This window comes from Chrysemys picta, chromosome 8 (genome assembly GCF_011386835.1).
Source record: "Chrysemys picta bellii isolate R12L10 chromosome 8, ASM1138683v2, whole genome shotgun sequence".
Lineage (NCBI taxonomy): Eukaryota > Metazoa > Chordata > Testudines > Emydidae > Chrysemys > Chrysemys picta.
The window spans coordinates 68,146,066-68,172,511 of record NC_088798.1 but is presented as its reverse complement, the minus strand read 5'-3'; the positions used below and the strand labels follow the sequence as shown (position 1 = coordinate 68,172,511).

At 50.5% G+C, this 26,446-nt stretch overlaps 1 protein-coding gene across 16 annotated transcripts in view; it reads right to left on the bottom strand.

Moving 5' to 3' along the window:
• The window catches only part of NOS1AP (nitric oxide synthase 1 adaptor protein), a 183,133-nt gene extending 161,271 nt beyond the window's left edge, over positions 1–21,862 (bottom strand). For 5 of the 16 annotated variants that reach the window (XM_065554767.1, XM_065554757.1, XM_065554758.1 and 2 more), the window contains exon 1: positions 21,604–21,858. Coding sequence is in view for 13 of the 16 variants with exons in the window: in XM_065554757.1 (XP_065410829.1) it covers positions 21,604–21,708 (105 nt within the window). In the remaining 3 variants the exon portion in view is untranslated. Of the gene's footprint in view, positions 1–21,603 lie in introns of all 16 variants that reach the window. The other 11 variants (XM_065554769.1, XM_065554768.1, XM_065554759.1 and 8 more) reach the window with 4 other exon arrangements.
• Positions 21,863–26,446: the final 4,584 nt, after the last annotated feature.

The following is a 26,446-nucleotide window of genomic DNA, read 5'->3' as shown; positions in this document are numbered from 1 at the left end:
TTATAATGGAAAGTGTTCTGTGACCTCTTTTGCCTCCACCAGCAAGCCAGAGCTACAACGAGGATGGGCGTTAATAGGCATATGAATGTGAAGTTACTTCTTATTGGCCACGGGTGCCACATCATAAGCAAGGACCAGAGAAATGCACAGGGTGAGAAATGCAACAAGGTGATATCCAAACTGATATTTACTCGCAAAAGATAACATTGGGAGAAGGGGGAGGGGCACCTGAGGAACCACCTGAATTTATTAGCAAATTGCATTTGATAACTATACACACACAGCTGCTTCAGCTCTTTGCTCCCTTAGGTTTCACGCTGGCCACAGTGAATCTCAAAGCTGGGAAGAGGTGTGGCAGCACAGAGGGAGCAAGTGGTGTGGAAGACACTAGCATAAGGACTGAGGTGAGGAGCCAGGAACATGGCTGGGGCAGAAAGGAGAGACGTGGGAACATCAGGAGCAGCAGAAAAATAAAACGAGGCTTCTCATTTTTAAATCTGATCTCCCTCCACTGAAATTGGAGATGGATGTCCCAAAGCAGGAGATGTACGTACATAGCAACACAGCCTGTCTAGTTGTTGAAACATGGGACTACAAGTCAGGACTCTCCCGTTCTATTCCCAGCTCTGATTTGTTCAGATTCATACTGAGTGATTGACACTTTCCTCCCAACCTGTAATGTGGAATAATTCACCGATTCATAGATTCCAAGGCCAGAAGGGACCATTCCGATTATCTAGTATGAGCTCCTGTATTGCACAGGCCAGACAACTGCCCAAAATAGTTCCTAGAGCAGATCTTGTAGACAAACATCCTGTCCTGATTTAAGCATGGTCAGTGATGGAGAATCCACCACAACCCTTGGTAAACTGTTCCAGTGGTTAATTACTCTTACTATTACAAATTTATGCCTCATTTCCAGTCTGAATTTGTCTAGCTTCAACTTCCAGCCATCAGATTGTTATACCTTTTTCTGCTAGACTGAAGTGCCGGTTATTTAATATTTGTCCCCCAGGTAGGCATTTGTATACTGTGATCGAGTCACCCCTTAGCTTTCTCTATAAACTATACAGATTGAGCTCTTTGAGCCTATCACTACAAGGCAGGTTTTCTAATCCTTTAATCATTCTCATGGCTCTTTAATCATTCTCTGGTACTACTGTTGCTGGGAATCCAGTGTCCAGTTCTGATTTATCAACATTTATCAACATCCTTCTTGAATTGTGGAAATCCGAACTGGACATACGATTCCCAGCTACAGTAGCACCAGAGCCCAAAACAGAGGAAAAATAACCTCTCTGCTCCTACTCAACGTTCCTCTGTTGATGCATCCCAGGACTGCATTAGCTCTTTTGGCCACAATGTCACACTGGGAGCTTATGTTCAGTTGATTATACACCACCACCCCCAAATCTTTGCCAGAGCCCCTGCTTCTCGGGATAGAATCCTTTGTCCTGTAACTATGATCAACATTTTTTGTTGTTAATGACATAATATTCATCTACCCCACAGGGTGCTTGAGACATAACACTAGTGTTTGTACAACACTTCACCTTGGGGTTGGTGACACGCAGAGTACCATATGGGACAATCAAAGTAGCAGTCTTAATTTCTCAGTTGCCTTCTGCCATTAAAGGAACCATTGCTCCAGGTCATGCAGAAAAGTCCATATCCTAGCTACAGGTACACCTGGGATGCAGGTTTAGCTGACCTCACCACGGAAAGTGGGGTTGGGCCGGTGAAGAGCTCACTCTACCTTAGTGTAACGTTACAAGATGGGAGGCCCCTTCCCTTTGACACTCATAAACCTTGGTCTGGGGTTCTGTAGCTCCCAGGGATGCCTTGTTGCTTTCAGTTATATAAACACAGGACAAGAATGGGCTCAAGCTCACAGTGGCCCCGATCCTCTGCTGGTTGGTCTCTGTCAGCACTGTGTGCAGAGAGTTGGAGCTGTAGACTTCAGGGGCCTGGAGCTGTAGACTTCAGGGGCCTGGTTGGATAGGAAGCTGTGAACAACCAGGACTCGGTGGGCTGGAGGAGGAGGGAGCAGCTCAGGACAAAGGTAGGAACATAAAGCTGTGTGTGTAAGTGGTTTGACAAAGCGAACCAGCCTTCTGCAAAGCCTGGAGGGCATTAAGAGAAGCCATATGTGCACAGCACACCGAGGGCTCAGGATGCAGCTCACCAACATCTGGGCTTTTAGGAATAATCGCCTTCAAATCCGCAGCCCCATTTCAGGAGGGAGCAAGAGCCTTTCATGTGCTGTGAACAAATGATCCTTCACGGTGACATCTCAGCCCCATGTGAGGAGAGCGACAGCAAACACAAGCAGATGAAGCCTTCCCAATTCGGGCAGAGCAACCCCTGTGGCCACGGCAAGGCAGCCAGGTGCTGAGAGGACAGAGATGGCTGAATGAACTCCACCTCCAGCTGGCAGCCTACCGACTCCCTTTCTCCATCAGCACTCCTCACGCTCATCTCTCCAGGCAGCAGCTGTCATGTGGACAACGCTGGGGCATCCAAGTAGCGTCTATGCCCCCTAGTCCTACTTTACCTCCAGCACACTATGGGGCAGATCTGTGCCCTTGCGATGCTCCCAGAGCGTGGCACCTTCTGCCAGTCGGCACAGATGCCAGGCTTTGAAATTTAATCCCTGTCCAGGAGCATGTCGCAGAGGCCAAGCTCTAAGCCGCTCACTGTGGCAGACAGAGAAGTGGAAAGGCAGAGAACGCACTCAAAATGCTGGCAGGGAGTTTGGGGCACTCTGGCATGGCAGGACTCTTTGCACACAGCTTTGCCAACAACACTCAATCCCAACCCAGAGTCACACCTGCTATTGCTGTCCTGGTCTTTTCCACAGGCAGCAATGCTGCTGGACTAAACAACAGCCAGGGCCACCAGGCATGTTTAGCTGGCAGTCTGTGCTGCCGAGAGAGGCCACATCAATGGATTCATCTGCACAGTGCCAGGCATGTTCAAGCACTCCTGTTCGGTCTCCAGCAGCGACATTCTGCACACAGGCCTCGTCTGGCTCAGCCCTCCCATCATTCCAATTAGAAGGAAGTGCCATATGAACGGGCCGTGTGTGTGTGTGTGTGTGTGGGGGGGTGTCTTTTCTATAATGAGGCGCTCTGGCAATGCTACAAAGGCAGCAGTCACATTGCAAACCCCAGGAGCTGCTTTGGGCTACATCACCCAGAGACACGGACAAGCAAACACAAAGCACCAATTCTGCAGGGTGTATTTGCAGCCCCACTCGCTGCTGACATCACCACTGTGCTACCAGAATGGCCTGGCTGAGCACCCCTGCTGCTCCCCTTGCTGTTGCCCAGCCCAGGGCGAGACTCCAGGCCTCAGAGGAATTAAATGCGACACAGCAGAGTGCACACGTTCACGGGGGGGAAGAATGCAGCTAGCTTACTGAAGTGCAGGCACATGCCCATCTGGCGAACCTCATTCCATGATGCTGGAAGCAAAGCATGTCCTCTTCCCAGCTGAGTGAGTGGGTGGGCTCTCTCCTACAGTCTGGCTCTTGAGGTGGTCCATTAGGCCTTTGAGAGTGCCAGAGAAGGAGAGGTACAGCAGCTGGCGAGGACAACACAGCACCTAGCTTCCAGAGATGAATGGCTGCCAATTAGCAGCCCACACATTCAAAGCACAACCCCCTTGTGTTGCTCCATGGGGCAAGCCAGGCCCAGGTAAGCCTCCTGACACCACCATTTGGAAGATGGGTAGACTTGCCAGGGACTCCCAGAAGCAGCATGGATCAGCCACCTTTGTGCTAATCACTGGGACTTCAAGCTACTCAAAATACTTTCCCCCCTGTAGTAGGAAGAGAGCCTGAGACATAAGCCCTTGTATCAGAGGCCTGGTATGAGGCAGGATCTAATCAGAGAATCTGGCAAGAGCAGGGCTGATTTAGCAGAAATGCACATTCCTAAGCAGTGCTAAGCACAGAGTACTCATGCAAACACATCCCGATATCAAGGATGGTACAAAAACATTTGCCAAGGATAACAGGAACACATGGACCCCTCCTAAAAGATAAGGTCAGGATAACAGTACATAATAGAGATGTTTTGATTGAACCAACATGTACAAGGTGATGGGTGATAACTAGTCACGTCAAGGGGCAGTAACTATGTCAGAGGGGCAGTACTAACTTGTTTGTATTGGGATATAAAGATGCATCTCAGAGGAAGTATCTTTGTCTAGCCTAGGGAGGAACGGAAAGTCCCACTGTTCACTAAGCTGCGTCCATTGTTATGGGCATACATGTATTAGTGGTCCGGTAGAGTCTGCGGTATACTAATACCATACTTCATTGACAATAAACCTGGCTGGGTGCCTTCGTCCCTTAACATATCTTGTGGTCATTGGGTGGTTCGCTCGAGGTCTGCCGTGCCAGCTGTCTGCACAGGGATGAGGCAGCACACAGAGGGAACACACACACACAGCCAAACATCTATCAACATCTAACCACGCTGGTGACCCTGACCAATGATCTGGTCCCCCCAAAAAAGCAACTTCAAAAGACAAGGTATTTTGCAAACAACTTTCAAAAAGTGTCTTTGTTTTCAGGAAACTGTTACTGAAATAGTTACTGGAACATTTCATTTCCTCAAAACAGAAATTTTTGGTAAATGCAATTTTGCTGTAAGCCATTGTCAGAACCCCACCCCCAAAATAACGGTTCCGTTTGGATTCCTACGGAATGGAAACAACTTCCAGATTCTGACATTCTTTGTGAAGAGAAAGAATTTTCTTCACTTTTCAGGCATCAAAACCTGCCCCAGTCAGCTCTGAGGTGGCATGGAGGAGCGCAGTGTGAGCCTGTAGTATGGCAATCCGGACCATCCAAACAAGAGGCACTCTGCCTACCTGCCAGTCGGGCAGGGTGTGCAGAGGTCAGACCTGGAACACTGTCCATTTACATTGGCCCACTGGAGGCCTGCCCATCCAGGAGCACCCTGGCAGAAGTGACCCGTGACCAAGAAGCTATAGGAAGGAGCAATCCTCAGAAGAACAAGAAACCAGAGCTTGTGGCCTCAGTCTGAGCCTGGGGGTCACCCCCAAACAAGCCTGCCCACCCGAACCCAGACGTGGGAGTTAGTTAAACAACTGGGTGGCCATTGCAAAGTACAATAGTCACTCCATGGCCATTAGAACATGCATCTCTACAGTGCCCTTCAACCTTCAAAGCACTACACTGATGTTAGTGATGAGGAGCACTCGCCTGCCACTGATTACCCACCTGGGAAGGAGAGGCTACAGCAACCAGCACCTTCTTCCCAGTGGCAGGAGGAGAAATGCTGGCCATGGAAACAAGCTCAGCCCCCTCCTGTTGCCAGTGCACACTGGGAGATGCCAGGTGCCACACACAGCCATTAGAAGGGACACTAAGGCCTTGGGCAAGAGCAAGCAGTTATCTGATCACACATCTAGGGGCTGGATGCACAAGGGATTTGCAAAGCTGGATCTGTCCAAGATCCCAGTAGCTCCCCTCCGTGGAGTCAATCACAGATGTGATGCTCGGGCCCAGTGTGTTCAGAAGAGTCCAAGGATGTGCAAGGGCCGCTCCAAGTGCTCAGACATTGGTCAAGAGAGGCAGGGCTTAGCCAGCACCAGTCTCCCAGTGGCTGCTCTGTCTCCAGACAACATGTTCCCTCCACATTGAGCTGCAAAAACTCCTGTTTCCTGAGCACCCAGAAATGGGCCCCAGTGGCTCGGCTGAATGCCTGCTTGACTCCCCTGAAGCTCTACTGGCGGGTGGGGCAGGTGTGCTGTGCCTGGGGGAATTTGCCACGCACACAATGCCATGCATGGGGGAGGAGGGAAAGCCTTTCCTGATGCTTCCCTCTGCACACACCACTTCACCAGAGCCTGTGGCTTTACATCCTGTCCACACACCCCTTCGGCAAATCCTGTTCCCCTCGCTTCTCCCCTCTGCCCTGTGACTGCGTAGCAGTTACCAGCCCAGTCTTCCCAACTACACTGCAACTGCTACTCACAGTGCTGGAGAAGGAGGCTGGTTCTCCAGATGTTCTCTGCTCTTTAGTAACCACAAGGGAGCAGGATGGCAGGGTTAAGTCACCTGAAAAGCAACACTACACCCCCTAGACCCAGCTTGGGCACTGGCTCAGAACCAACCACAGAAGGGAGAGCCACCTGTTTTAGCAGCAGCATTTTCTGCCATGTCCAGGGGGCCCTCCCAGCTGTGGGGGAGCAGACCCCACACTGCTTAGCTTGTGGGACCTGACAGTCAGGTGGAGAGCACAGATGTGATGCCATCTGGATTTCCTCTGGTTTGCAAGCTGGGAAGTCCCTGAGCCAGCAGTGGGGGGATGTTTCTCATTCCTACTCCATCATCACTGTCAGCCTAATGCTCCAGCTCAATGGGATCACCAGGAAATCCCAGGGGGGGAAGAGTGAGAGCCCGGGCAGGGAGGAGGAAGGATAGAAGCTGAACCCAGCCCCCCACTGCAGGCTGGTGGTATGAGTGGGGGAAGCCTGTGGCTGTCCCAGGATCTGCAGGAATTGCTGTATTCTGAGCCCCTGCCCCCAGCTGTTTTGAGCTCCAGAGCTGTAGTGCAGGAAGAGGCACACAGCTTCCAACAGCAGCCCCTTGAATTGCACTGCTGCAGAACAGAGCAGGGGTAGGCTCCCTCTCCACACAGATTCCCCCTCCCACAGCAGCTTTACGGCCACGGGCTGGAATCTGCACAACACAGCTCGGATATATGGTGCTCCAGCCCCCTGTATTTGTGCATTCCTCTCAGCCACCCCCTTGCTCTTCCTCTGGGACTAGTTTCCCAGTAACACAGCAATTTGTTTAAAGAGGAGGGAGAGGGGAAGTTGAGTCAGATCACACGGCGCACGGTCAGAACTCATAGAAATAGGAAGTTGGACCTCAGCTAGCTGAATGGTATGGAAATGTCCTTTGCTTTTCAGCCTAGCCTAGCCACGTGGCTGCGGTGGGCCCCAGGCTCAGCCCCATCAGATGGTGTGAATGGCATATCTAGTTCTGCAAGGACTGTATAACCCAGGCTGATAGCTTATATGGGGTATCAGCTCAGCCCTATGGTACAGCCACGGGACATGCCATGGAAATAACCCTAACTTCAGGCAGCTCCACCTGAAGTCAACACAGGATTAAGTACTGACAATTAGTATTTGGGGTGGAGCTGGTGGGCAGATTCAAGAAGTGAAGCCCAAAACAGAAAGGTGTAGGGGTCCCTCTGTATCATAACATGCAATGTTCAACGGGCCACTATTAAAAACAACATTAAAAGGAACAGCAAGATTCCAGGCAGAAGCTCTCTGAAGCCTCAAACTAGCTTGGGTACAGCTGCAATCCTAACTCACCCTCTGCATGTGCATTATGGATTGAGGGGCTTATTGCATGGCTACATGTTATTTCTCACATATCCTATATCTCCCTTAAATCCTCAGATCCACATGGGTAGCGTCTGTTGTACAGATGGGCGATGGCTGAGGGATGGTTAATGGCTCAGTATTAGGGCATCCCATTCTCTGTGCACTCCCAGTACAGGATAGAGAAGGGTCTCAGTCACATACTACTTGCCAAGTTACATTAGACTGCTCTATAGTACCCATTTTAAGGGGTGGTGGTCTTACAATGGATTCAGAGTTTGCTATAGGAGCCCTCACTTGCAGAATCCCACCAGGATAAATTCTCTCTGGTCTTATCCACCAGCTATATGCACCACCAGGGAGACATCAGAGGCTCAAATGCCCATCAGTCTATCTATCCTTCCCATTCTGTGACACCACCCACCACAAGCTGGCCTCGAACTTGGCCAGGTCAGATGAAGAACAGCTGGCTGGAGTTAGAGGCGATGCTGGGTGTCAGAAGAAAGCACTTGGAGCAGCTTGAGCCCATGGTGCAGCTGCTGAGTTAAGACAGTCACATATGGACAAGCCAATCTGCAATTTAGGAAGCTCCCAGACTCCATGCTGATCCAAGACTCCCACATAGCAGCATCCATGAGCAATGCGCTGGGTCATCTCTGGCTGGCTAGGAGAGCATGTCCTATCCTGGTTGGCCTCAGTGATACAGCCCTTGATCCCTGCCCATCTGGACTACAGCACTGCAATATATCTGGGCATAAAACCATCAAACCTAAGGAAACTCTAACTAGCATCGCGTCTCCTTGACAACACAAGTTGCCCTGAGCACATCACACTGCCCTCCACTTCTTCCATCTGCCTCCTCTAATACAAACAGGGCTGGTTTGTAAATCCACACCCTGTTTTCCCCCTGGGAGTGGAAGGGACAAGAAGAAAAAGAAATAAGGACCAGAAGTGGCAGAGGCTCCCTCGGTCACTATGTCTCGCTATACACAGGGTATACACACGATACAAGAGCTCGAAAAGACCTAGGTAGACAAAGGCATCCCTGAGTTAAGTGCGAGTTTAATCCCTGTTCATTAGGCTGTAATAGTCACAGTCTGGAAAGTACTTATCTATTCACCTGCCCCTCCCAGGCCCCGCTCCATTCCCCTTCCCTTCCTGGGTTTCTCGAACCCCTTCTGACCCCTGCTTCAGGGCTGAGCCCAGAGGTGGGGAAAAGAGAGAAACCTACAAAGGGGTACATGCTGGAACAGGACATGTCTATCTGCTTCTCTGTACCAGCATGGGGAAGGTTCTAGGCCGGGTTTGCGCTATATTTTGATTAGCACTGAAGCACAATGCCTGAATTAGGTGGAGAGCTCTCCCTCCACAGTGGATACAGCAGTTAGCTCTCCTTTATAAGCCTAATTTTTCAAACCCTCTTCCCTGCATCCTCTCCAAAAATAATCCAGCTTTCTGGAGGTTTTGCCTGTTGCATCTCCTCCCAGGCCCTAGTTTTCCTGGGAAGACACAGATGTTTGGAAGATGGAGCTGTAATTTACACGTTACACTCTTTAGGCTCGAACAGTCCTGGTCTCTAACAGCCTGGCCTGAAGCCCCACACTTGCTGTGTTCCATAGGACTCCTGGAGCAGACATCTCAGTACTTGAGGCAGAGTTAATGAGGGGGGCTAAGAGATAATGAGTTGTTCTAAGAGAACAAGGAGAAATATTATGTATTTCTGTATGTTTGTCACCTGGCTTCTGGGCTCAGCCCAGAGGTTTTGGGGGGAGGAATCTGCAGCGAGGAATGGAGTGGGGTCTGGGAGAGACAGGAGCAGGAATAGTGGCAAATGAAGGAGCAGCACTCTCAGAAAGGGGAGGTCTCTAGGGGTGGCAGGATACTAGCAAAGCATGGAAAGTGCAGGGAACTCAAGGAGCAAGAAGTGTGCCTGGAATGAGAGCCAGGAGGAGACAGCAGGGAAGCTGGGGGCAGAGAAGTGGGTCATGCATACAAGGGTTGTGTGTATCACCTGGGGAGACAGAGAGCTTAACATTTCCCATACCTAAAAACCCTTCCTTTCTCCTCCACCACCCCATAGCCCATGCAGTATAACCACCCCACCCCCAGGACCTGCTCCCTTTAGTGGGAGGAGCTAAGTTTTGGGGAGGAGGGGGCCATGTAAGCCCCACTTAAACCTTGGGGGTGGCATTAAAACATGTTTTATTTGAGTCATGTAGCCAAAGCCCCTTGCTAACCAATGAGCCATGGCTGAGAGCATCCAGCTGACACCCATGTTCTATGTCTCTGAAAGCCCTATGTACTAGGCAGACCTGCTCCCTGCCAGACAGGGATGCCACCAGGTCCCCTTATCATGCAACTCCCTCTCCCGCTGCCCAGCCAACATCACTCTCTCAAATCTAAGCTCTCTAGGACAGGGACCATCATCTTGTTATGTGTTCGTACAGCACCTAGCACAACAGGGCCTTGGTCCAGCAGGGCACTAGGACTCCTATGCACTCCAGCCTAACAATAAATAATACTAATCTCTGAATAAATTCCTGTCCTTCTCCAAAGAGCCATTCCCACCATTCGCCTGGTAACCTGAGGCCCAACTTGGCATGCCTTTTGCCAGCTGTACTGCTGCTTCTCAGCCAGGCATCTCCTTCCTGCCCGTAGGAAGCCTCCATCCCTCTCTCAGTGACAGCGCTGAAGCCTGCAGTCCTCTCTGCAGAACAGGCTCAGCACTGGTAGTACATGGTTTCCTCACACAACAGTCTACACAGGCCACCAAACATCAACAACGATTAGCCCCTACAAACTGTGGTCAACCCATAATCATGCTAGGAAGCTGGTTCTTTAGCTCAGGTGGTATAGATTTATGCTTTTACATCCAGAGGTTCTAAGTTCAGACTCCACAGCTGTCCCAAACAGGGCCGTGGTTACACTGGCTATGCTGCCAGTCACCACTAGACCACAAAATGCTCCCAGAGCCAGGAAGAAAAAAATCAAGAATCCTGATCCCCAGTGTCTCACTGCTGTTACAGGCACTGGAGTAATCCACTTGGCATTGTCCATACTAGGTTTCCCTGTATGGGCTGTCTGGGTAGAAGATAAAAGCATGCTTCCCCCAAGTACTGCTGTGGCTAGAGTAGAAGAGGGCTGGGCTGTGGATCTAAAGACTTTATATTACCGACCACCGATTGAGAAGGGATCTGTTTTACTATTTCATGTTCACTTGTATTTCGTTAATGGGAGCTGTCCCTTTAATCAAGGGCTTGCCAGACTGAGAGGAGCATGAGAGGGGGATATTTTGCCACTCTCAGCAGCATGTGCAGAAAGGGAGAGACCCTGTCTGTGTCAGCTCCACAAAGGTCAGAACTGGATTTAATAAACATCTCTTTCCAGAAAATAGCCTCCTTCCGAAAGATGTCACGCTGACACATATAGGTGGGTTTGATGCCTCAGGACACAGAGCCTTTTGCCTGGAGGTGACCAATTAAAGAACAAGCCTAGCGCAGCAGGGTTAACAGTTGTTCCCATCTAACAAATGTCTGATGGTCCCATAGGAGATGAGTTTGGTTGGTATCAGTTCCCACATCACAAACTCTGCATTTGATAGTAGAAGATAGCCCCCGCCCTAAAGACCTGGCAATATTTGTACAGTGCCCAGCACAATGAAGCCCCAATCCAAGATGGGGCACCAGCAAGAGCTCCTGCAACAGAGGACAAAGCAGCCTTACTATAAACTGATTGGGGGGTGGGAGCAGGTGGCAGTATTGCAAGTGTCACACACGCATCAGGGGTGACCAGGGGAGCTCAAAAGCCAGAGGGCAGACCCCTAGACTTCAGAAAAGCAGACTGACTCCCTCAGGGAACTGATGGGCAGGATCCCCTGGGAGAACAACATGAGGGGGAAAGGAGTCCAGGAGAGCTGGCTGTATTTTAAAAAATCCTTATTGAGGTTGCAGGAAAAAACTATCCCGATGTGTAGAAAGAATAGTAAATATGGCAGGCGACCAGCTTGGCTAAATAGTGAAATCCTTGCTGATCTTAAACGCAAAAAAGAAGCTTACAAGAAGTGGAAGATTGGACAAATGACCAGGGAGGAGTATAAAAATATTGCTCAGGCATGCAGGAGTGAAATCAGGAAAGCCAAATCAAACTTGGAGTTGCAGCTAGCAAGAGATGTCAAGAGTAACAAGAAGGGTTTCTTCAGGTATGTTAGCAACAAGAAGAAAGTCAAGGAAAGTGTGGGCCCCTTACTGAATGAGGGAGGCAACCTAGTGACCGAGGATGTGGAAGAAGCTAATGTACTCAATGATTTTTTTGCCTCTGTCTTCACGAACAAGGTCAGCTCCCAGACTGCTGCACTGGGCAGCACAGTATGGGGAGGAGGTAACCAGCCCTCTGTGGAGAAAGAAGTGGTTCGGGACTATTTAGAAAAACTGGATGAGCACAAGTCCATGGGGCCGGATGCCCTGCAGCCGAGGGTGCTAAGGCAGTTGGTGGATGTGATTGCAGAGCCATTGGCCATTATCTTTGAAAACTCATGGCGATCGGGGGAGGTCCTGGATGCCTGGAAAAAGGCTAATGCAGTGCCCATCTTTAAAAAAGGGAAGGAGAAGGATCCGGGGAACTACAGGCCAGTCAGCCTCACCTCAGTCCCTGGAAAAATCATGGAGCAGGTCCTCAAGGAATCAATTCTGAAGCACTTGGAGAGGAAAGTGATCAGAAACAGTCAGCATGGATTCACCAAGGGCAAGTCATGCCTGACTAACCTAATTGCCTTCTATGAGGAGATAACTGGCTCTGTGGATGAGGGGAAAGCAGTGGATGTGTTATTCCTTGACTTTAGCAAAGCTTTTGATTCAGTCTCCTACAGTATTCTTGCCAGCAAGTTAAAGAAGTATGGGCTGGATGAATGGACTATAAGGTGGATAGAAAGCTGGCTTGATCGTCGGGCTCAACGGGTAGTGATCAACGGCTCCATGTCTAGTTGGCTGCCAGTTTCAAGCGGAGTGCCCCAAGGGTCGGTCCTGGGGCCAGTTTTGTTCAATATCTTCATTAACGATCTGGAGGATGGCGTGGACTGCACTCTCAGCAAGTTTGCAGATGACACTCAACTGGGAGGAGTGGTAGATACACTGGAGGGTAGGGATAGGATACAGAGGGACCTAGACAAATTAGAGGATTGGGCCAAAAGAAACCTGATGAGGTTCAACAAGGACAAGTGCAGAGTCCTGCACTTAGGACGGAAGAATCCCATTCACTGTTACAGACTAGGAACCGAGTGACTAGGCAGCAGTTCTGCAGAAAAGGACCTAGGGGTTACTGTGGACGAGAAGCTGGATATGAGTCGACAGTTGGCCTTGTAGCCAAGAAGGCTAACGGCATTTTGGGCTGTATAAGTAGGGGCATTGCCAGCAGATCAAGGGACGTGATTGTTCCCCTCTATTTGACATTGGTGACGCCTCACCTGGAGTACTGTGTCCAGTTTTGCGCCCCACACTACAAGAAGGATGTGGAAAAATTGGGAAGAGTCCAGCGGAGGGCAACAAAAATGATTAGGGGGCTGGAGCACATGACTTATGAGGAGAGGCTGAGGGAACTGGGCTTGTTTAGTCTGCAGAAGAGATGAATGAGGGGGGATTTGATAGCTGCTTTCAGCTACCTGAAAGGGGGTTCCAAAGAGGATGGATAGACTGTTCTCAGTGGTAGCAGATGACAGAACAAGGAGTAATGGTCTCAAGTTGCAGTGGGGGAGGTTTAGACTGGATATTAGGAAAAACTTTTTCACTAGGAGGGTGGTGAAGCACTGGAATGGGTTACATAGGGAGGTGGTGGAATCTCCTTCCTTAGAGGTTTTTAAGGTCAGGCTTGACAAAGCCCTGGCTGGGATGATTTAGTTGGGATTAGGTCCTGCTTTGAGCAGGGGGTTGGACTAGATGACCTCCTGAGGTCCCTTCCAACCCTGATATTCTATGAAAACAAGATTTGATCTAAAAAAAACCAAAAACAACAACAACAAAAAACACACACACACACACACACACACCCTATTTTTTGGAACCTGATTCATGATTTTCAAATGATTGAGGTTGACTACACTAAGGATCAGTCTGTAGTTCCTGGATTTTGTTCTGAAACAGCGTTGTTTTAAAAGGTAAAGAGGGAGGTTAACAAGCAAGCGTTTGATCCTCTAGAACAGCGTTTTTCAAAGTTTGGGTCGCGACCCAGTAGTGGGTTGCGGCATGTAAGGCACTGGGTTGCTCTGGTCAGCAGCAGGTCCAGCTTCTAGGCAGGGGAGCCATGGGGCTCCGCGCAGTGCTCCCTCCCCCGAGTACCGGTTCCGCACTCCCATTGGCCTGGAACTGGCCAATGGGAGCTTTGGGGCGGGAGGGGCAGTGCATGCGGGTGTGAGCCAAACGGAGCCGCTTGCACACCTCCGCCTAGGAGCTGGGCCTGCTGCCGGCCGCTTCAGGTGCAGCACGGTCCACGGTGCCAGGACAGGCGGGAAGCCTGCCTCTGCACCCCGGCTGTGCCGCTGACCAGGAGCCACCAGAGGTAAGTCTGCATCCCAACCCCACACACCAACCCCCTGCCCCAGCCCTGAGCCCCCCCAAACCCAGAGCCCTTCCTGCACCCCAAACCCCTCATCCCTAGCCCCACCGCAGACCCTGCACCCCCACCCCAGAGCCCTGACCCCCTCCTGCACCCCAATCCTCTGCCCCAGCCCAGAGCCCCCTCTCACACCTGGAACCCCTCATTCCTGGCCCCACCCCGCACCCCAACCCTCTGCCCAAGCCCTGAGCCCCTCCACACCCCAAACCCCTCATCCCCAGTTCCGTTGGGTCACAGGCATCAATTTTCTTCAACTGGGTCCTCAGAAAAGTTTGAAAACCACTGCTCTAGAGGAACTGTGGGAGCTAGAAAGAGCAAGGATCAGCAGAGAAGGCACTGTTACTCTTTAAATATCCATTTATTTATTTAACAAGAAATCTTTAAGAGAGTGGGGAATCTGTGCAAGCTCCCCCATGACAAAGTGCAGCTCAGGGTCCTTTTATCTCAAAGCTTCAGCAGTTTAAGAGGTCTGGCTTTTGATTTCATGCTAAGAATGCAAGCCACAGTGTGCAGAACAAAACTAAAAACCCACTCGCAAGGTTTTCCCTGGAGCCGACTTTTCTGTTTCCCATCAGCCTGATCAAGACAAATTCAGATGCACTAAGAGCTGTGATGCTAGGAGACATGGACAATAAAAACATATCAAAAGGTGTGAAATGTATTGCTGTCCCTGAGAAGATGGAGCAGGATTCGCCAACTATTGGATTTCTCTCTAGAAAATAGATTACCATAATCCCTGGAAGATACTTAACTCTAGTTTAACTTCCCAAGTCAGACCATATGGTTGCAAGCAGCTTCAGTAGATGCAAGGAACTCAAATTAAATCTCTTTAGCGCTGCCCTGACTGTGTCATATTTGATGCTGCAGTTTGCTTTCGAGCTGGTGTACTAGTACTGTGTCTTTGTTTTTGGGTGGGAGCAGCAAGTCATCACAATCAGTGAATCAATCTGTGGGTGCTTCTGCTAATAGCAAAACAATAGTAAGGGGCTGAAATACAGTCAGGCAGTCTCACCATTGTGCCAATGCAACTCAGTCCTGACCTGCTGGTATTCTAGCCTGCCCCCCGGCCCACAGTTTTGCCTATCAGTGGCAGCTGGTGCCCAGAATAAGTGGTGGGGCTACAGCTGGCAGTTGGACACCCCCCATACACACTTTTGCTCTCCCAAGTCAGATCAACTACTCAATGAGTTTGAGGCTCTTCCCCCTCTCCCAACAGCTCCTGTGAACCCACTGCTCTCCCACCACTGCTCCCCTACTCCTTCTGACAACCAGCACCAGCAGCCCCTGCCCTCCCAGGCCACCTGCTGCCTCCTGGCCATCACATGATGGCCAGCTCCTCACTCCCTCCACTTCTGCTTCCCTGCTTGGGCCCCAGTACTGCTCGGGAGGTGGGGGTGAACTCCACAACGGTGCACTGGCTCTGGGGCCAGCCTGATTCTGCCCTAGGAGGACTGAAAGGGCGCCCTGTGAGCACGTGCAGTTCTCAGCACTACTGCATACTGGCAAAGGAGGGAGCAGCTCTCTCAGGAGCTAGAGGCCCAGCCACCCTATGTGCCCCAAGGTGCTGCAATCTGCCATCCCATCCTCTTTCCTCACCTACCACCTGCTGCTCTCCCCAGGATGCTGCTGGAGAGACGGGGAAAAGGAAGGTCCCGTATCGAAGGGGGGGCTGTCTAATGGGATACTGATGGCCTTTGTGACAAAGAGTGCTACACCAGAGCTATGCGGTACTACTAAAGAAAGGCAAGGTGGGGCTCAGCCCATTGGCCAGTGAATACCAGCAGCTAGAGCTGCCTGCAGCACAGTCCTGCCCTGCAGCACCTCCTGCTGGTCCAGCTGTGGGGCCCGCAGCAGCCCGATCAATCAGGCCCTGCAATGGGTTCACAAAGGAGATAAATGGGGACTTGGATGAGCCAAAAAACCTGGTTTTCAACGGTGACCTAAGGCCAGGATTCAAATCCCCCATCCCAATGGCCCAGCTAGGCCCTCGCTCAGGCAGAGCTCACTGATCAGTATTAAGAATTGAGTGTAACAGGGTACAACAGAGTACCGATTACTCCAGGTAAGGGATGTATCTTAATACAAGTGCTGTTTGCAGGCAGCTGCAGATAGCACAGGTCTGAGTGTAAAATCAATTAATACAGACGCAGGCCTGCGCTCACCTCCTACACAAAGCCCCAAGCAAGCTGGTTAAGAATTCTAATCTGCAACAACACAGAGAGCCATTCCTGCCCTCCTAGGGGCTGTAAATCACAGACCCTGACTGCTGGCAGTTATTAACAACCCCAGGACACTCCTCAGAAAAAGAGGCATGTTAACCCTGGCCTCCAGGGTAAACTCCTATGTGGGTAATTACATTCCACCACGCTAATATTCCCCACCGTTCTATTCAGAGATATTCTCACCACTCCTGGGCAGGGAAGCTACTGCAGAACACCTGCTGCATTCCCCTAAGAGGTGGATGAGCCATGTTATTTAAGTGCTTTGGGATCCTTCAAGATAAGAATTAGAGGAGCCGTAAGTACTTAATTTCTTCCAGTCTAATAAGAGAATGGAGAAATGCAGAACACAGATGGCTCAGGCAATATGGCAGTAGGAGTTTCTTGAGCAGCACACAAATTTAGGAAGACAGGGTCAAATGGATGCTCCTTGGTGTAAATGCAAATCACAGTACACAAAATACTTCAAGGAAAGAGAAGCAAATGAGAATATCTGTAGAAAGCAAGGTTAATATATACCACTCTGAAGAAACAGACAGGCTGGTGACAAGGAGAAACTGAGTAGACAGACGGCTGGGGCAGAGTAAGTGGAGAAATCCAGAGACAGAAAAAAGAACATGGGCTGACCCAGTATCATGCTCTGCATCACCCAGCACATGAGACAGTTGTCGACCTGGGGCATGGCAGCCTGGGAGCCATGGATGTTTGGAGAAGGCAGAACACTCAGAGGGGGCAGGAGCAAGAGATTGTCTTCCACTCTGGTACCTCTTGTGAGGGGGGGGGGGACCAGGATGTTGGATGAGGGAGTAGGGTAACAATCAGCACACTTGGCCATGGAGTGGGGGAAGGAAGAGTGAATTCAGTTCCTGGGCAATTCCGGTGGACGATGATCAGCAATCTCCAGCATACAGTCAAGGAGTAGATTATAGATTGGCTCCAAGACCAATTCTTTATGGCTTGGCACCCCCCACAGCAGGGTCCTCGGTCAGCCAATTGCCCATGCAGATGAACATGTGCCCTCCCAGGGGGCCAGGCTGCAGGGTGACTGTGCCATGCATAGCAAGACAGAAGCTTGCCTCTGAAGAAGGCTCACCCAACTTCAGCTGCAGAAGCCTTGAAAATTCTCATCCCATCACCCTTCTTGTCCCTCTGCAGGTTAGCTCCCACCAACTGACAATACAAGTGAAGTGTCACAGCTGCCCATCAGTCAAACATTACTTCAGATAGGGTGTTTCCCCAAAGTAGCCTCAGCTGGAGCCTCTGTCTTCGGCATGACAGCCCTGCCCACTATACTGAATTGGGAGATGGACAATATTTCATACCTTTGCCTTTCAAACTCCATGATCAGCTATCCCTATTATGGACATGGTCACCAAATGCCACCTGCTCAGGGTCAGAGGTCATGGGGGAGGAATCACCAAATTTTTCTCAGTCTGTGAGGGAATCACCAGTGTTGAGAATGTGTGAAACTCTGATCAAATCTGTCAAGCGATTGAAAAATATCCAACACAGAGGGGTCTTTTTCTGCCAGATTCACTAACAAGAATGCTTCTGTAGTTGTAGGGACAAACCCATGTCCCCCTGTATCCCTGCCCTCCCACACTGCACCACAAAATGCACAGCACAGTGGGCCCTCCAAAAAACAAATGTTTGAACCTTTACAGAAAGGAGGTACAAGGACAGATAGGAAGGCAGTGCACTATGGAGGCAGCTGAGAAGGATAGGGAGGCAAGGATCTTATCACCAGTAGCAAGGAGTCCCAGCCAGAAAGGCTCCTGCTGTTCCCCATACTTCTTGGGAGGAGTCCCATCCCTGGGAACAGGGGAGGCTGGCAGAAGGCCCCAGCTCTCCTCTGGGCTGTCCAGTGGCAGCAGAGAAGATGCCTCTCCAAAGAGGGAATATGGGGTGGGGGAGCGGGACTAAAGCACTCCTCTGCCTCCAATCACATGGGACCAGGATCCTGCCCCTTCCAAAGAGTGGTCTATAACAGCTTCCAGCTCTGCCCAGGGGGGAGAGTGAGTTAAGGCCAGAAGGGTTCTCTCAGGATCAGATTAACACAATTCAGTGCCCAATACACCACAACACAGGCCCCAGCATATCATGGGACTGCAGTCACTATGCCTTAATCCAGCCCTGAGTCCTGCGTACCCAGCTTCAGCATCTCAAAAGCCCCACTGACATCACTACGTTACAGTGGGAAACTGTATCTGGTAAAAGGGACTTGAACTCACAGAGGAATGCAGCTGGACTTTGGGATGGGTGAGAGCAAGGAAAGAAGGTAGAGGCAACTTTTTTTTTTTTAATTGAAAGACATGGCAGGGAAATATTTTCATAAAAAGTGTTTTAAAAATGAAAAGCAGAAAAAGGTTTAAAAATCAGTAAAGCTAAGCAAAGGAGGAAGTTAGTAACAGCAGAAATAGGCAGGGGATTAATTCACTAGTAAATAAAGTGTTTAAAAATGGGACCAGTGAAAGGCAGAGAAACTGAATCAGACTCCTTAAGTGGTGTATTAGGCAACCTGTGTAACCTTATCACTGTTTACCCTCATCCTCTCTCCTATTTTTAAATCCACTTATGCCTTGTCTTAGAAATTAGACTGCAAGACTGTTAGAATCTCAGCTTTGAGACAGGGACTGGAAGTACAATTTGCAAAAGCACTTAAGTAACATAATAGCCTAAATTCCATGGTGAAAACTACTTAGGGCCTTCGGCTCCCAATTGCCATGGGACTTAGGCTAAGCACCTACGACGTTATTTTGTAAATGGAACTTGGGTGTTTTTGAAAAGTCTTACTCTGAGTTTGTACAGCACCCAACATGATGGGACATTTATTAGTGATTAAGAGAATGAACAAGTCAGTATCAACGGCAGATTTCACTAAGCTGTTTTGTTTAGGCAGCTAATGCTATAGAAACCTAAGGTGGATGTTAAAAGAGCAGGACAGAAGATGAAATTAGGGCACAGCTCATTTGCCAAAACAAACTAAATTTCCCTTATATACCAAGAGGCTTGTAACTTGAAGGAACCCTTGGGAAAAAGATATGGGGCCTGATCCAAAGCCCACTGTAGTCAGCGGGAGCCGTGCACATGAAGGCAAGTCTTTTATCAGTGAAAACATACACTCACCATGCAGCAGCAATTAAAAAGCAAAGAGCATAAAGTGATGCGTGAAAAAGGGAGAAGAACTAAAACTGCTGTAACCACATTGCTGCAAACCAACTTTATTTGGAGAACAAGCTTAAGCTTTAGTTCCATGACTGTAGCAGAGACAGAATTAATCCAGAAGAGGGCAATGAAGGTAGTTAGATCAGGATGGGTATAAATTACAAATTGCCACAGGCCTGCTCAGAGTGGGAGAGAGTGGAAATGGGGCAGAGAAGTTCAAAATCATGAAGAGCTGTAGTGCTGTTGCCAGCTCTTGAGCCAAGTTGGTCAGCAACGCTCGGATGGAGTGTCTAGAGGCAGGCATGGGTGCTGCAGGAAGCACTCTGCTCTGAGTCCGGATGGAACAAATGCCCCCAGTGTGTGTAGTGAGGAACAACTGTCCTGTCCTCAGCAGTGTCATTTAGATAAGAGAGACAACGACTGACCCATGTTCAACTGCTGTTCACATGGAACCCTTCTCCACTTCGGCCTTCAAAGTTCTCGTTTGAATATTTGCTACTACCACCAAGATCTGCACCTGCGGCGGCTCCACCTGGGCCCGCGCCCTAGGCTTCAAGGCGCACCGCAGCGGCCCTCCTACTCGTCGCGGCGTAGCCCCCGCGGCTCTCATTGCCGGCGACGGCCGGGTATGTGCCCGACGCTCCAGCGCCATCCATTTTCAGGGCTAGTTGATTCGGCAGGTGAGTTGTTACACACATATGCATCCAAAGAAGTGGGCAGTAGCCCACGAAAGCTTATGCTCTAATAAATTTGTTAGTCTCTAAGGTGCCACAAATACTCCTGTTCTTTTAACAGAGATCCTGATCACTTGTGAAATCTCCTGATGCCATTTTCACCTAGTTGTTCTAGTAAAATTTCAATCCAGGCAGTTCTATTCTGCCTTCTCAAGAATCCACCTTGCAGTTCCAAGGAGATACAATATGCTTTACTATGTATTCCAGCCATGTTCTACGCCAGAGGTGGAAGGAACAATTCCTACATGTATGGGTTAAGTTTGCAAGGCACTTTGGGATTCCCTGAGAAGAAAAGACACTATATAACTGCATTGTATTTTTTAAATGGCCAGTCTTCCCATGATGGGGGAGGGCAGTGTCACTTGAAACTGAAGACCAGTCAACGAAGAAGAAATAAAAATTCTTTATGCAGAACATCCAACCAGAGGAAGGCCACTGAGGCAAAAAACAGGGCTGAAATGATAACCTTTCACCCCCCCCCCCCATATCCAACCTTGTATAAAATTATATAAATTGGCCAGGTTTGTAGCATAGGAAAAGTTTGTTTTCCTCTGAAAAAAATTCAGATCAAGCACTGGCCAGTGCCAGAAACAGCATCAAAAACTAAATGGACCAGTGATCTAAACAGGGGCAGCAACACTGATCTTTCCATGGTCACTGTCCAATTCAGCTGCTTCTTTGCACCTACTCCAAACCTGAGCCAGACCACAGATGTTCTGGGCCAACAGACTAACAAGAAATAGGAATATTAACACATTTCAGTGTCTAGATAAAAGGACAAAGGGAAATCAGTACAAGTTACCCTAATGTGTAAGCTAGACTGAGTAATAAACTCCCCAGAGATATGGTGGAAGCCGGGCTTCTTGAGTCACTTAAAAAGTAGACTAATAATGTTCCGTAGCAAACCATCTTGGCCAGGCCAGAGGGGTGGGGGTGTTGACCTTTCCCGAGATAGCTTTGCCCTCTAATGCCTTTGATGTTTTAAAGGAAGTGTCAGGTCACACCGTGCTGCGAACCCCTAATACAGACCAAGCTCCTGGCTTAGGAGAGGCAAAGCAGGGCACATTTCCCACCTGATACCAGCCATAAGCCAGAGCCCGAGTCCTACGCTCATGGTTGCGCTGGCGACCTGCTGAAGTTCGCCGTGCCCGTCCCGCCCGCTCCCCACCTGCCGACACCCGGCCCGCGGTACCAGCGCTTTCCAGGAGAGAGACGCAGGGCGCTGCGGACTCTGTCCAGAGCCACGCTCAGCGCTGGAGATAAGGCAACCCGCCTGCCTGCCGGGAAGGGTGCGGGCCGCACACGGCTCCGGGCAGCGCGCCACCGCCGCACCCCGCCACCTGAGCGCGGCTCCCGACCCCGCCTGGGGAGAGGCCAGGGCACAGGACCAGGAAACGGGCATTTCCCTCGACTAGGTCCTGCATGTGCATCAGCCCGCGCCGAGCCGCTCCGGGCACCGCACAGCGCCCAACCCGCCCCGGGGCATCGCACAGCGCCCAGCCCCGCACCTTGGCCTCGAAGCAGATTCCGTGTTGGAAGGCGTCTTCATTGTGCAGCGGCACGCGCAGGTCGTGCCTGTCGTCCACCAGGTTGTAGCGGGACTTGCCGGGCATAATGACGGCGGCGGCGGGGCCGGGAGCGCCGGGCTCCCTGTTCAGCGCGCCCCGTGCCCGGCGTCGCGCTGCCTCCTCCCCCGGGCGGGGCGACCGCAGCCCCCGCCCGGCCCCGGCAGCCAGTGGCCGTCGGGCGAGGGGGTGGGACGGGGCGCATGCGCACTGCCAGCCCGGCCGGACAGGCACCGGGGCCGGAGCTGGGGGAAGGGCCGTTGCAGTAGCGGCCAGGAAGCCCCTTCCCCTACAGGATCGCGTCACTGGTGTTGCTGGGGTGGCGGTTACCATGGCAATGGGGCCAGCGGGCAGTGGCGAGACGCGTGCCCCGGCAAGGCTGGTACCGGCCCGTTCCGCTGTGGTCAGCCGGGGCCGGGCGCTGCCGAACCCTGAAGCCGGGGGGTGCATAGCGGGCCCAGGGTGGGAGGAAAGCAGCCTGAGGCCCGCCCCGGCCGGCTTCCTGACCCCGGAGCGGAGCGTTGGGGGCCGCAGCGACCGCCTCTCCCCAGCCCAAGTGGCAGGAGCGCCCCCCCAGCAGCCTGGGAATGCCTTTGTGGGGCGGGAGGGCTGGGCCTGCTGCCCCCGTCCAGAATCCTCTCGGGACGGGGATGGCGGGCCCAGAGCAGCGAGTTAGGCTTAGTCCCCCATTGCGATGCGCGGAGCAGGGTCCGCTCCCAGGGGTCCCCGCACCCGTGACGCTCTCAGCAGCTCTTAAGGCCAGAAACAGGATCAGCCTTCCCATCCTGGAAGCACCACATCACCCTCAGGAAGCATCAAATCAGACTTGAGGAGTGTTTTAGTCCTGTCCTGCCTATGCACCCCTTGGCCGTTCACAGGGCACCCAAAACGATTTCTGATCTGGGCAACAAAACCTGTAGGCTCAGCCATGGCTACACACTTAAATTAAAGCTGTGATTACATGACTCCATGAGCTGGGGCTCCAGGCATGGATCCAGAGTGCCTCTGCTTTCATCTGGCCCTGTCCTTCTTTTAACTACTCTGCCCTTCTGCTCTCTCTCACACCTGGCACCTTTATGCCACTTACACCCACTTGCTGAAAATGCTGCCTACAGTGTTGGCAACTCATGATTTTATCACAGGGCCCTGAACTTGTGATTATGAGAGAATCTCAGTGTTCATGTAAAATATGTGATGTTCTAGCCCATGGGGTAGCAGAAGTTAGAAAACATGACCCAAGTGACTCCTACAGGGTCAGAAAACAGCAGGCAAATAAAAGGAACCCCACATCTGCTTTTTTAAAACTCTTGATTTTTAAGCCAGTCTCATGATCCTAACTCATGCTTTTGAACACTTGATTCTGGCAGTACCATATGTCTGGACAAAGACATCAACCTCTTCTGTTCAGCCACCCAAAGAGTCAATTTCTCTTGAGAAAGCTTTTGATATTTCTGCCTAAACAGCTTTGATCCTATTGGGATCCAGGAAGTGGACTAAACAGCTTTGATAACAGGCAGCTATTGTACTGAATAACTCATTCTCCCAACGAGCTACAGAAGCACTGGTACTACACCCATTTATAGCCCTCTGAGAGTGACCTCTGTGAAAGGATAATATAACTATTTATAACTTGTATATTATTAAGATACTGCAATGCATATCTCATGTTTCTCCCAGTGCATGCACAACTCCATTCACAACATGGTTTTACAGAAAATAAGTCTTGTCAAATGAACTTGGTATCATTTATGCTGAAATTTCAAGTTTGGTTGATAAAGATAACTGTTGACCAAATATATTTTGACTTCTGTAAGGCATTGATTTAGTACCATACAACATGTTTGTTAAAAAAAAAAATCAACATTTTACAAACCCAATGTGGCACATGTTAGATAGAATGGAGAGTCATCATCCAATGGGGCATTTCAAATGAGGTCCCACAGGGATCTGTTCTTGGATAAATACTAGTCAATATATTTATCAATGATCTGGAAGAAAATATAAAATGTTGCTGATAAAATTTGCAGATGACACAGAGATTGGTGAACTAGTAAATAATGATAAAGACAGCTCAGCTATCCAGAGCAATTTGGATCACTTGGTAAACTATGTTCATTCAAACAGCATATATTTTCATACAGCCAAATACAAGGTCAGGCATCAAGAACGCTGGATTATCGGAGGACTCAATCCTGGAAAGCAGTGAAAGGTCTCCACCATGGACCTTAACTGAAAAAGAGCTCCCAGCACTATGCTGTGTCTGAGAGAGCAAATGTGATCCTTTGGATGTATAAGCGAGGAGATCACAAGTAAAACTAGGGAGGTAGTGGTATTTATATAGCATTGGTGAGACCATTACTGGAATATTGTGTCCAATTCTAGTGTCAGCATTTAAAAAACATGTTAAAACATTAGAAAAGGCTCAGTAAAGAGCTACAAGAATAATCTGAGGTCTGGAAAAAAAATTGGTTGCCTACCTCTCCGAAGAAGTGGGCTGTAGTCCACGAAAGCTTATGCTCTAATAAATTTGTTAGTCTCTAAGGTGCCACAAGTACTCCTGTTCTTCTCTCGTAACTGTTGTTCTTTGAGATGTGTTGCTCATGTCAATTCCAAGTAGATGTGTGCGCACCACATGCACAGTCATTGGAAGATTTTTCCCCTAGTGGTACCCGTCGGGTCGGCTGTAGAGCCCCCTGAAGTCATGCCTTCATGGCAGTGTATATAGGTCCCTGCCGACCCACTGCCTTTTCAGTTCCGTCTTACCGGATACTCCAACAGAGGGGAGGCAGGTGGGTCTTGGAATGGACATGAGCAACACATCCTGAAGAACAACAGTTACGAGAGGTAGGTAAGCATTTCTTCTGCTTGCTCATGCCAATTCCAAGTAGGTGACTCCCAAGCCTTATTTAGGAGGCAGGGTCAGAGTTCATGGAATTGCTGATTGTAGCACCACTCTGCCGAATGCTGCATTGTCTCTGGCCTGCTGTGTAATGGCATAGTGCGATGTAAAAGTGTGGATTAATGATCATGTCACTGTCCTGCAGATGTCTTGAATAGGAACTTGTGCCAGGAACACTGCTGAGGATGCCTGCGCTCTTGTGGAGTGTGCCATCAGTGCAGGGGCAGGAATCTTTGCCAAGTCATAGCACGCCCGAATACAGGATTTGATCCAAGAAGAGATCCTTTGGGACAAGACTGGAAGTCCCTTCATCCACTTCGCAATTGCAACAAAGAGTTGCGTTGATTTTCAAAAAGGCTTTGTCCTTTCAATATAGAAGTCTAACGCTGTCTGGCATCCAGGGAGTGGAGCATTCATTCCCTGTTACTAGCATGCGGCTTAGGAAAAAACTCAGGAAGAAAAGTGTCCTGATTTGCATGGAATTGCAAAACTACTGTGACAAAGTTCCTCCTCTATCTTGGTGGGTCCTGCGCTTATTGGTGGATTTTCTTGCCTCAGAGATTCACCATGTGGGTTGGGGGAACAGCCCAGAGACCTTCCCTTCTGGAAGAACCCACAGTCCAGGTCCATTGGGAGGTTTGGGGGGGAACCTGGGCCCACCCTCTACTCTGGGTTCGAGCCCAGGGCCCTGTGAACTGCAACTGTCTATAGTGCCTCCTGTAACAGCTACATGACAGCTATAACTCCCTGGGCTACTTCCCCAGAGCCTCCTCCAAACACCTTCCTTATTCTCACCACAGGACCTTCCTCCTGGTGTCTGATAACACTTGTGCTCCTCAGTCCTACAGCAGCTCACCCGCTCCCTCTCAGCTCCTTGTGCCTCTTGCTCCCAGCTTCTCACACTCACACCACAAACTGGTGTGAGCTCCTTTTTAAAACCCAGGTGCCCTGATTAGCCTGCCTTAACTTCTTATTTGGCTCCAGGTGTTCTAATTAGCCTGCCTGCCTTAACTGGTTCTAGCAATTACTCTAGTGCAGTCCCTGCTCTGGTCACTCAGGGAACAGAAACCCTGTCTGACCTGGGACTTATAGATCACTCTCCTGTAGCCCTCTGCCCTGGAGGGAGGGGGCTGCTCCTTCTCTTTCTCTACTACCTGCTTGCTGGCCGGCTGGCTGCTAGACCCACCCACACCCTTGGGTGCTACTGCTCCAGCTACAGCCCCTTGGGGGGGCCTGCTGGCCCACTCCCCAGAGGAGGGGAGGGAGAAACCCCAACCATTGCTCCTGCTGCTGGGAATGCCACCACCATCTCCACCTGGGAAGGGTCCTTCCTGCTGGCTACCAGACTGCCGCCTGGAGCTTCTGCATTCGCTGCTGGAGAGCTGTTGGAGCCCTGAGGAGAAGAAGAGCACCATCTGCCAGTGGGGGAGCGCGTAGGAATTCTACAGACCACTGTGGAGGGGGCCCTCCCGGACTGAGTAACTTTTGAACTGTGCTCTTGTGGTGGGGATCTAGACTGTGTTTGTGGAGACACAGGGGGTGTGACGTGGAGCCTGCCCCCTGATCCATCTGTGTCGTCCCCCCCCCCCGTCCCCACCACCACCATCATTGTTGCCCCCTCCACCACCCCCACTGGCTATTCATCATCTGCCTTGGGCTCCTGCCTCTGGGACTCAGCTGCTCCCCAAGGCTTGCCACACCCTGTTGCCACCATTGGGCCTGACGCAGCAGCCAGCTTGCAAGGACTTTCTTTTTTGTTGCAAGCGCACGTGGGTGCACGTACCCCCCCTTTTGACTGACTCCCTCCCCCCTGCAACAAGCCCCCAGCTTTGCCTCTGCTGCCTACCCATTTGCCCCTTGCTGCTTTTTGCCCCTCCCCCTTGCCCC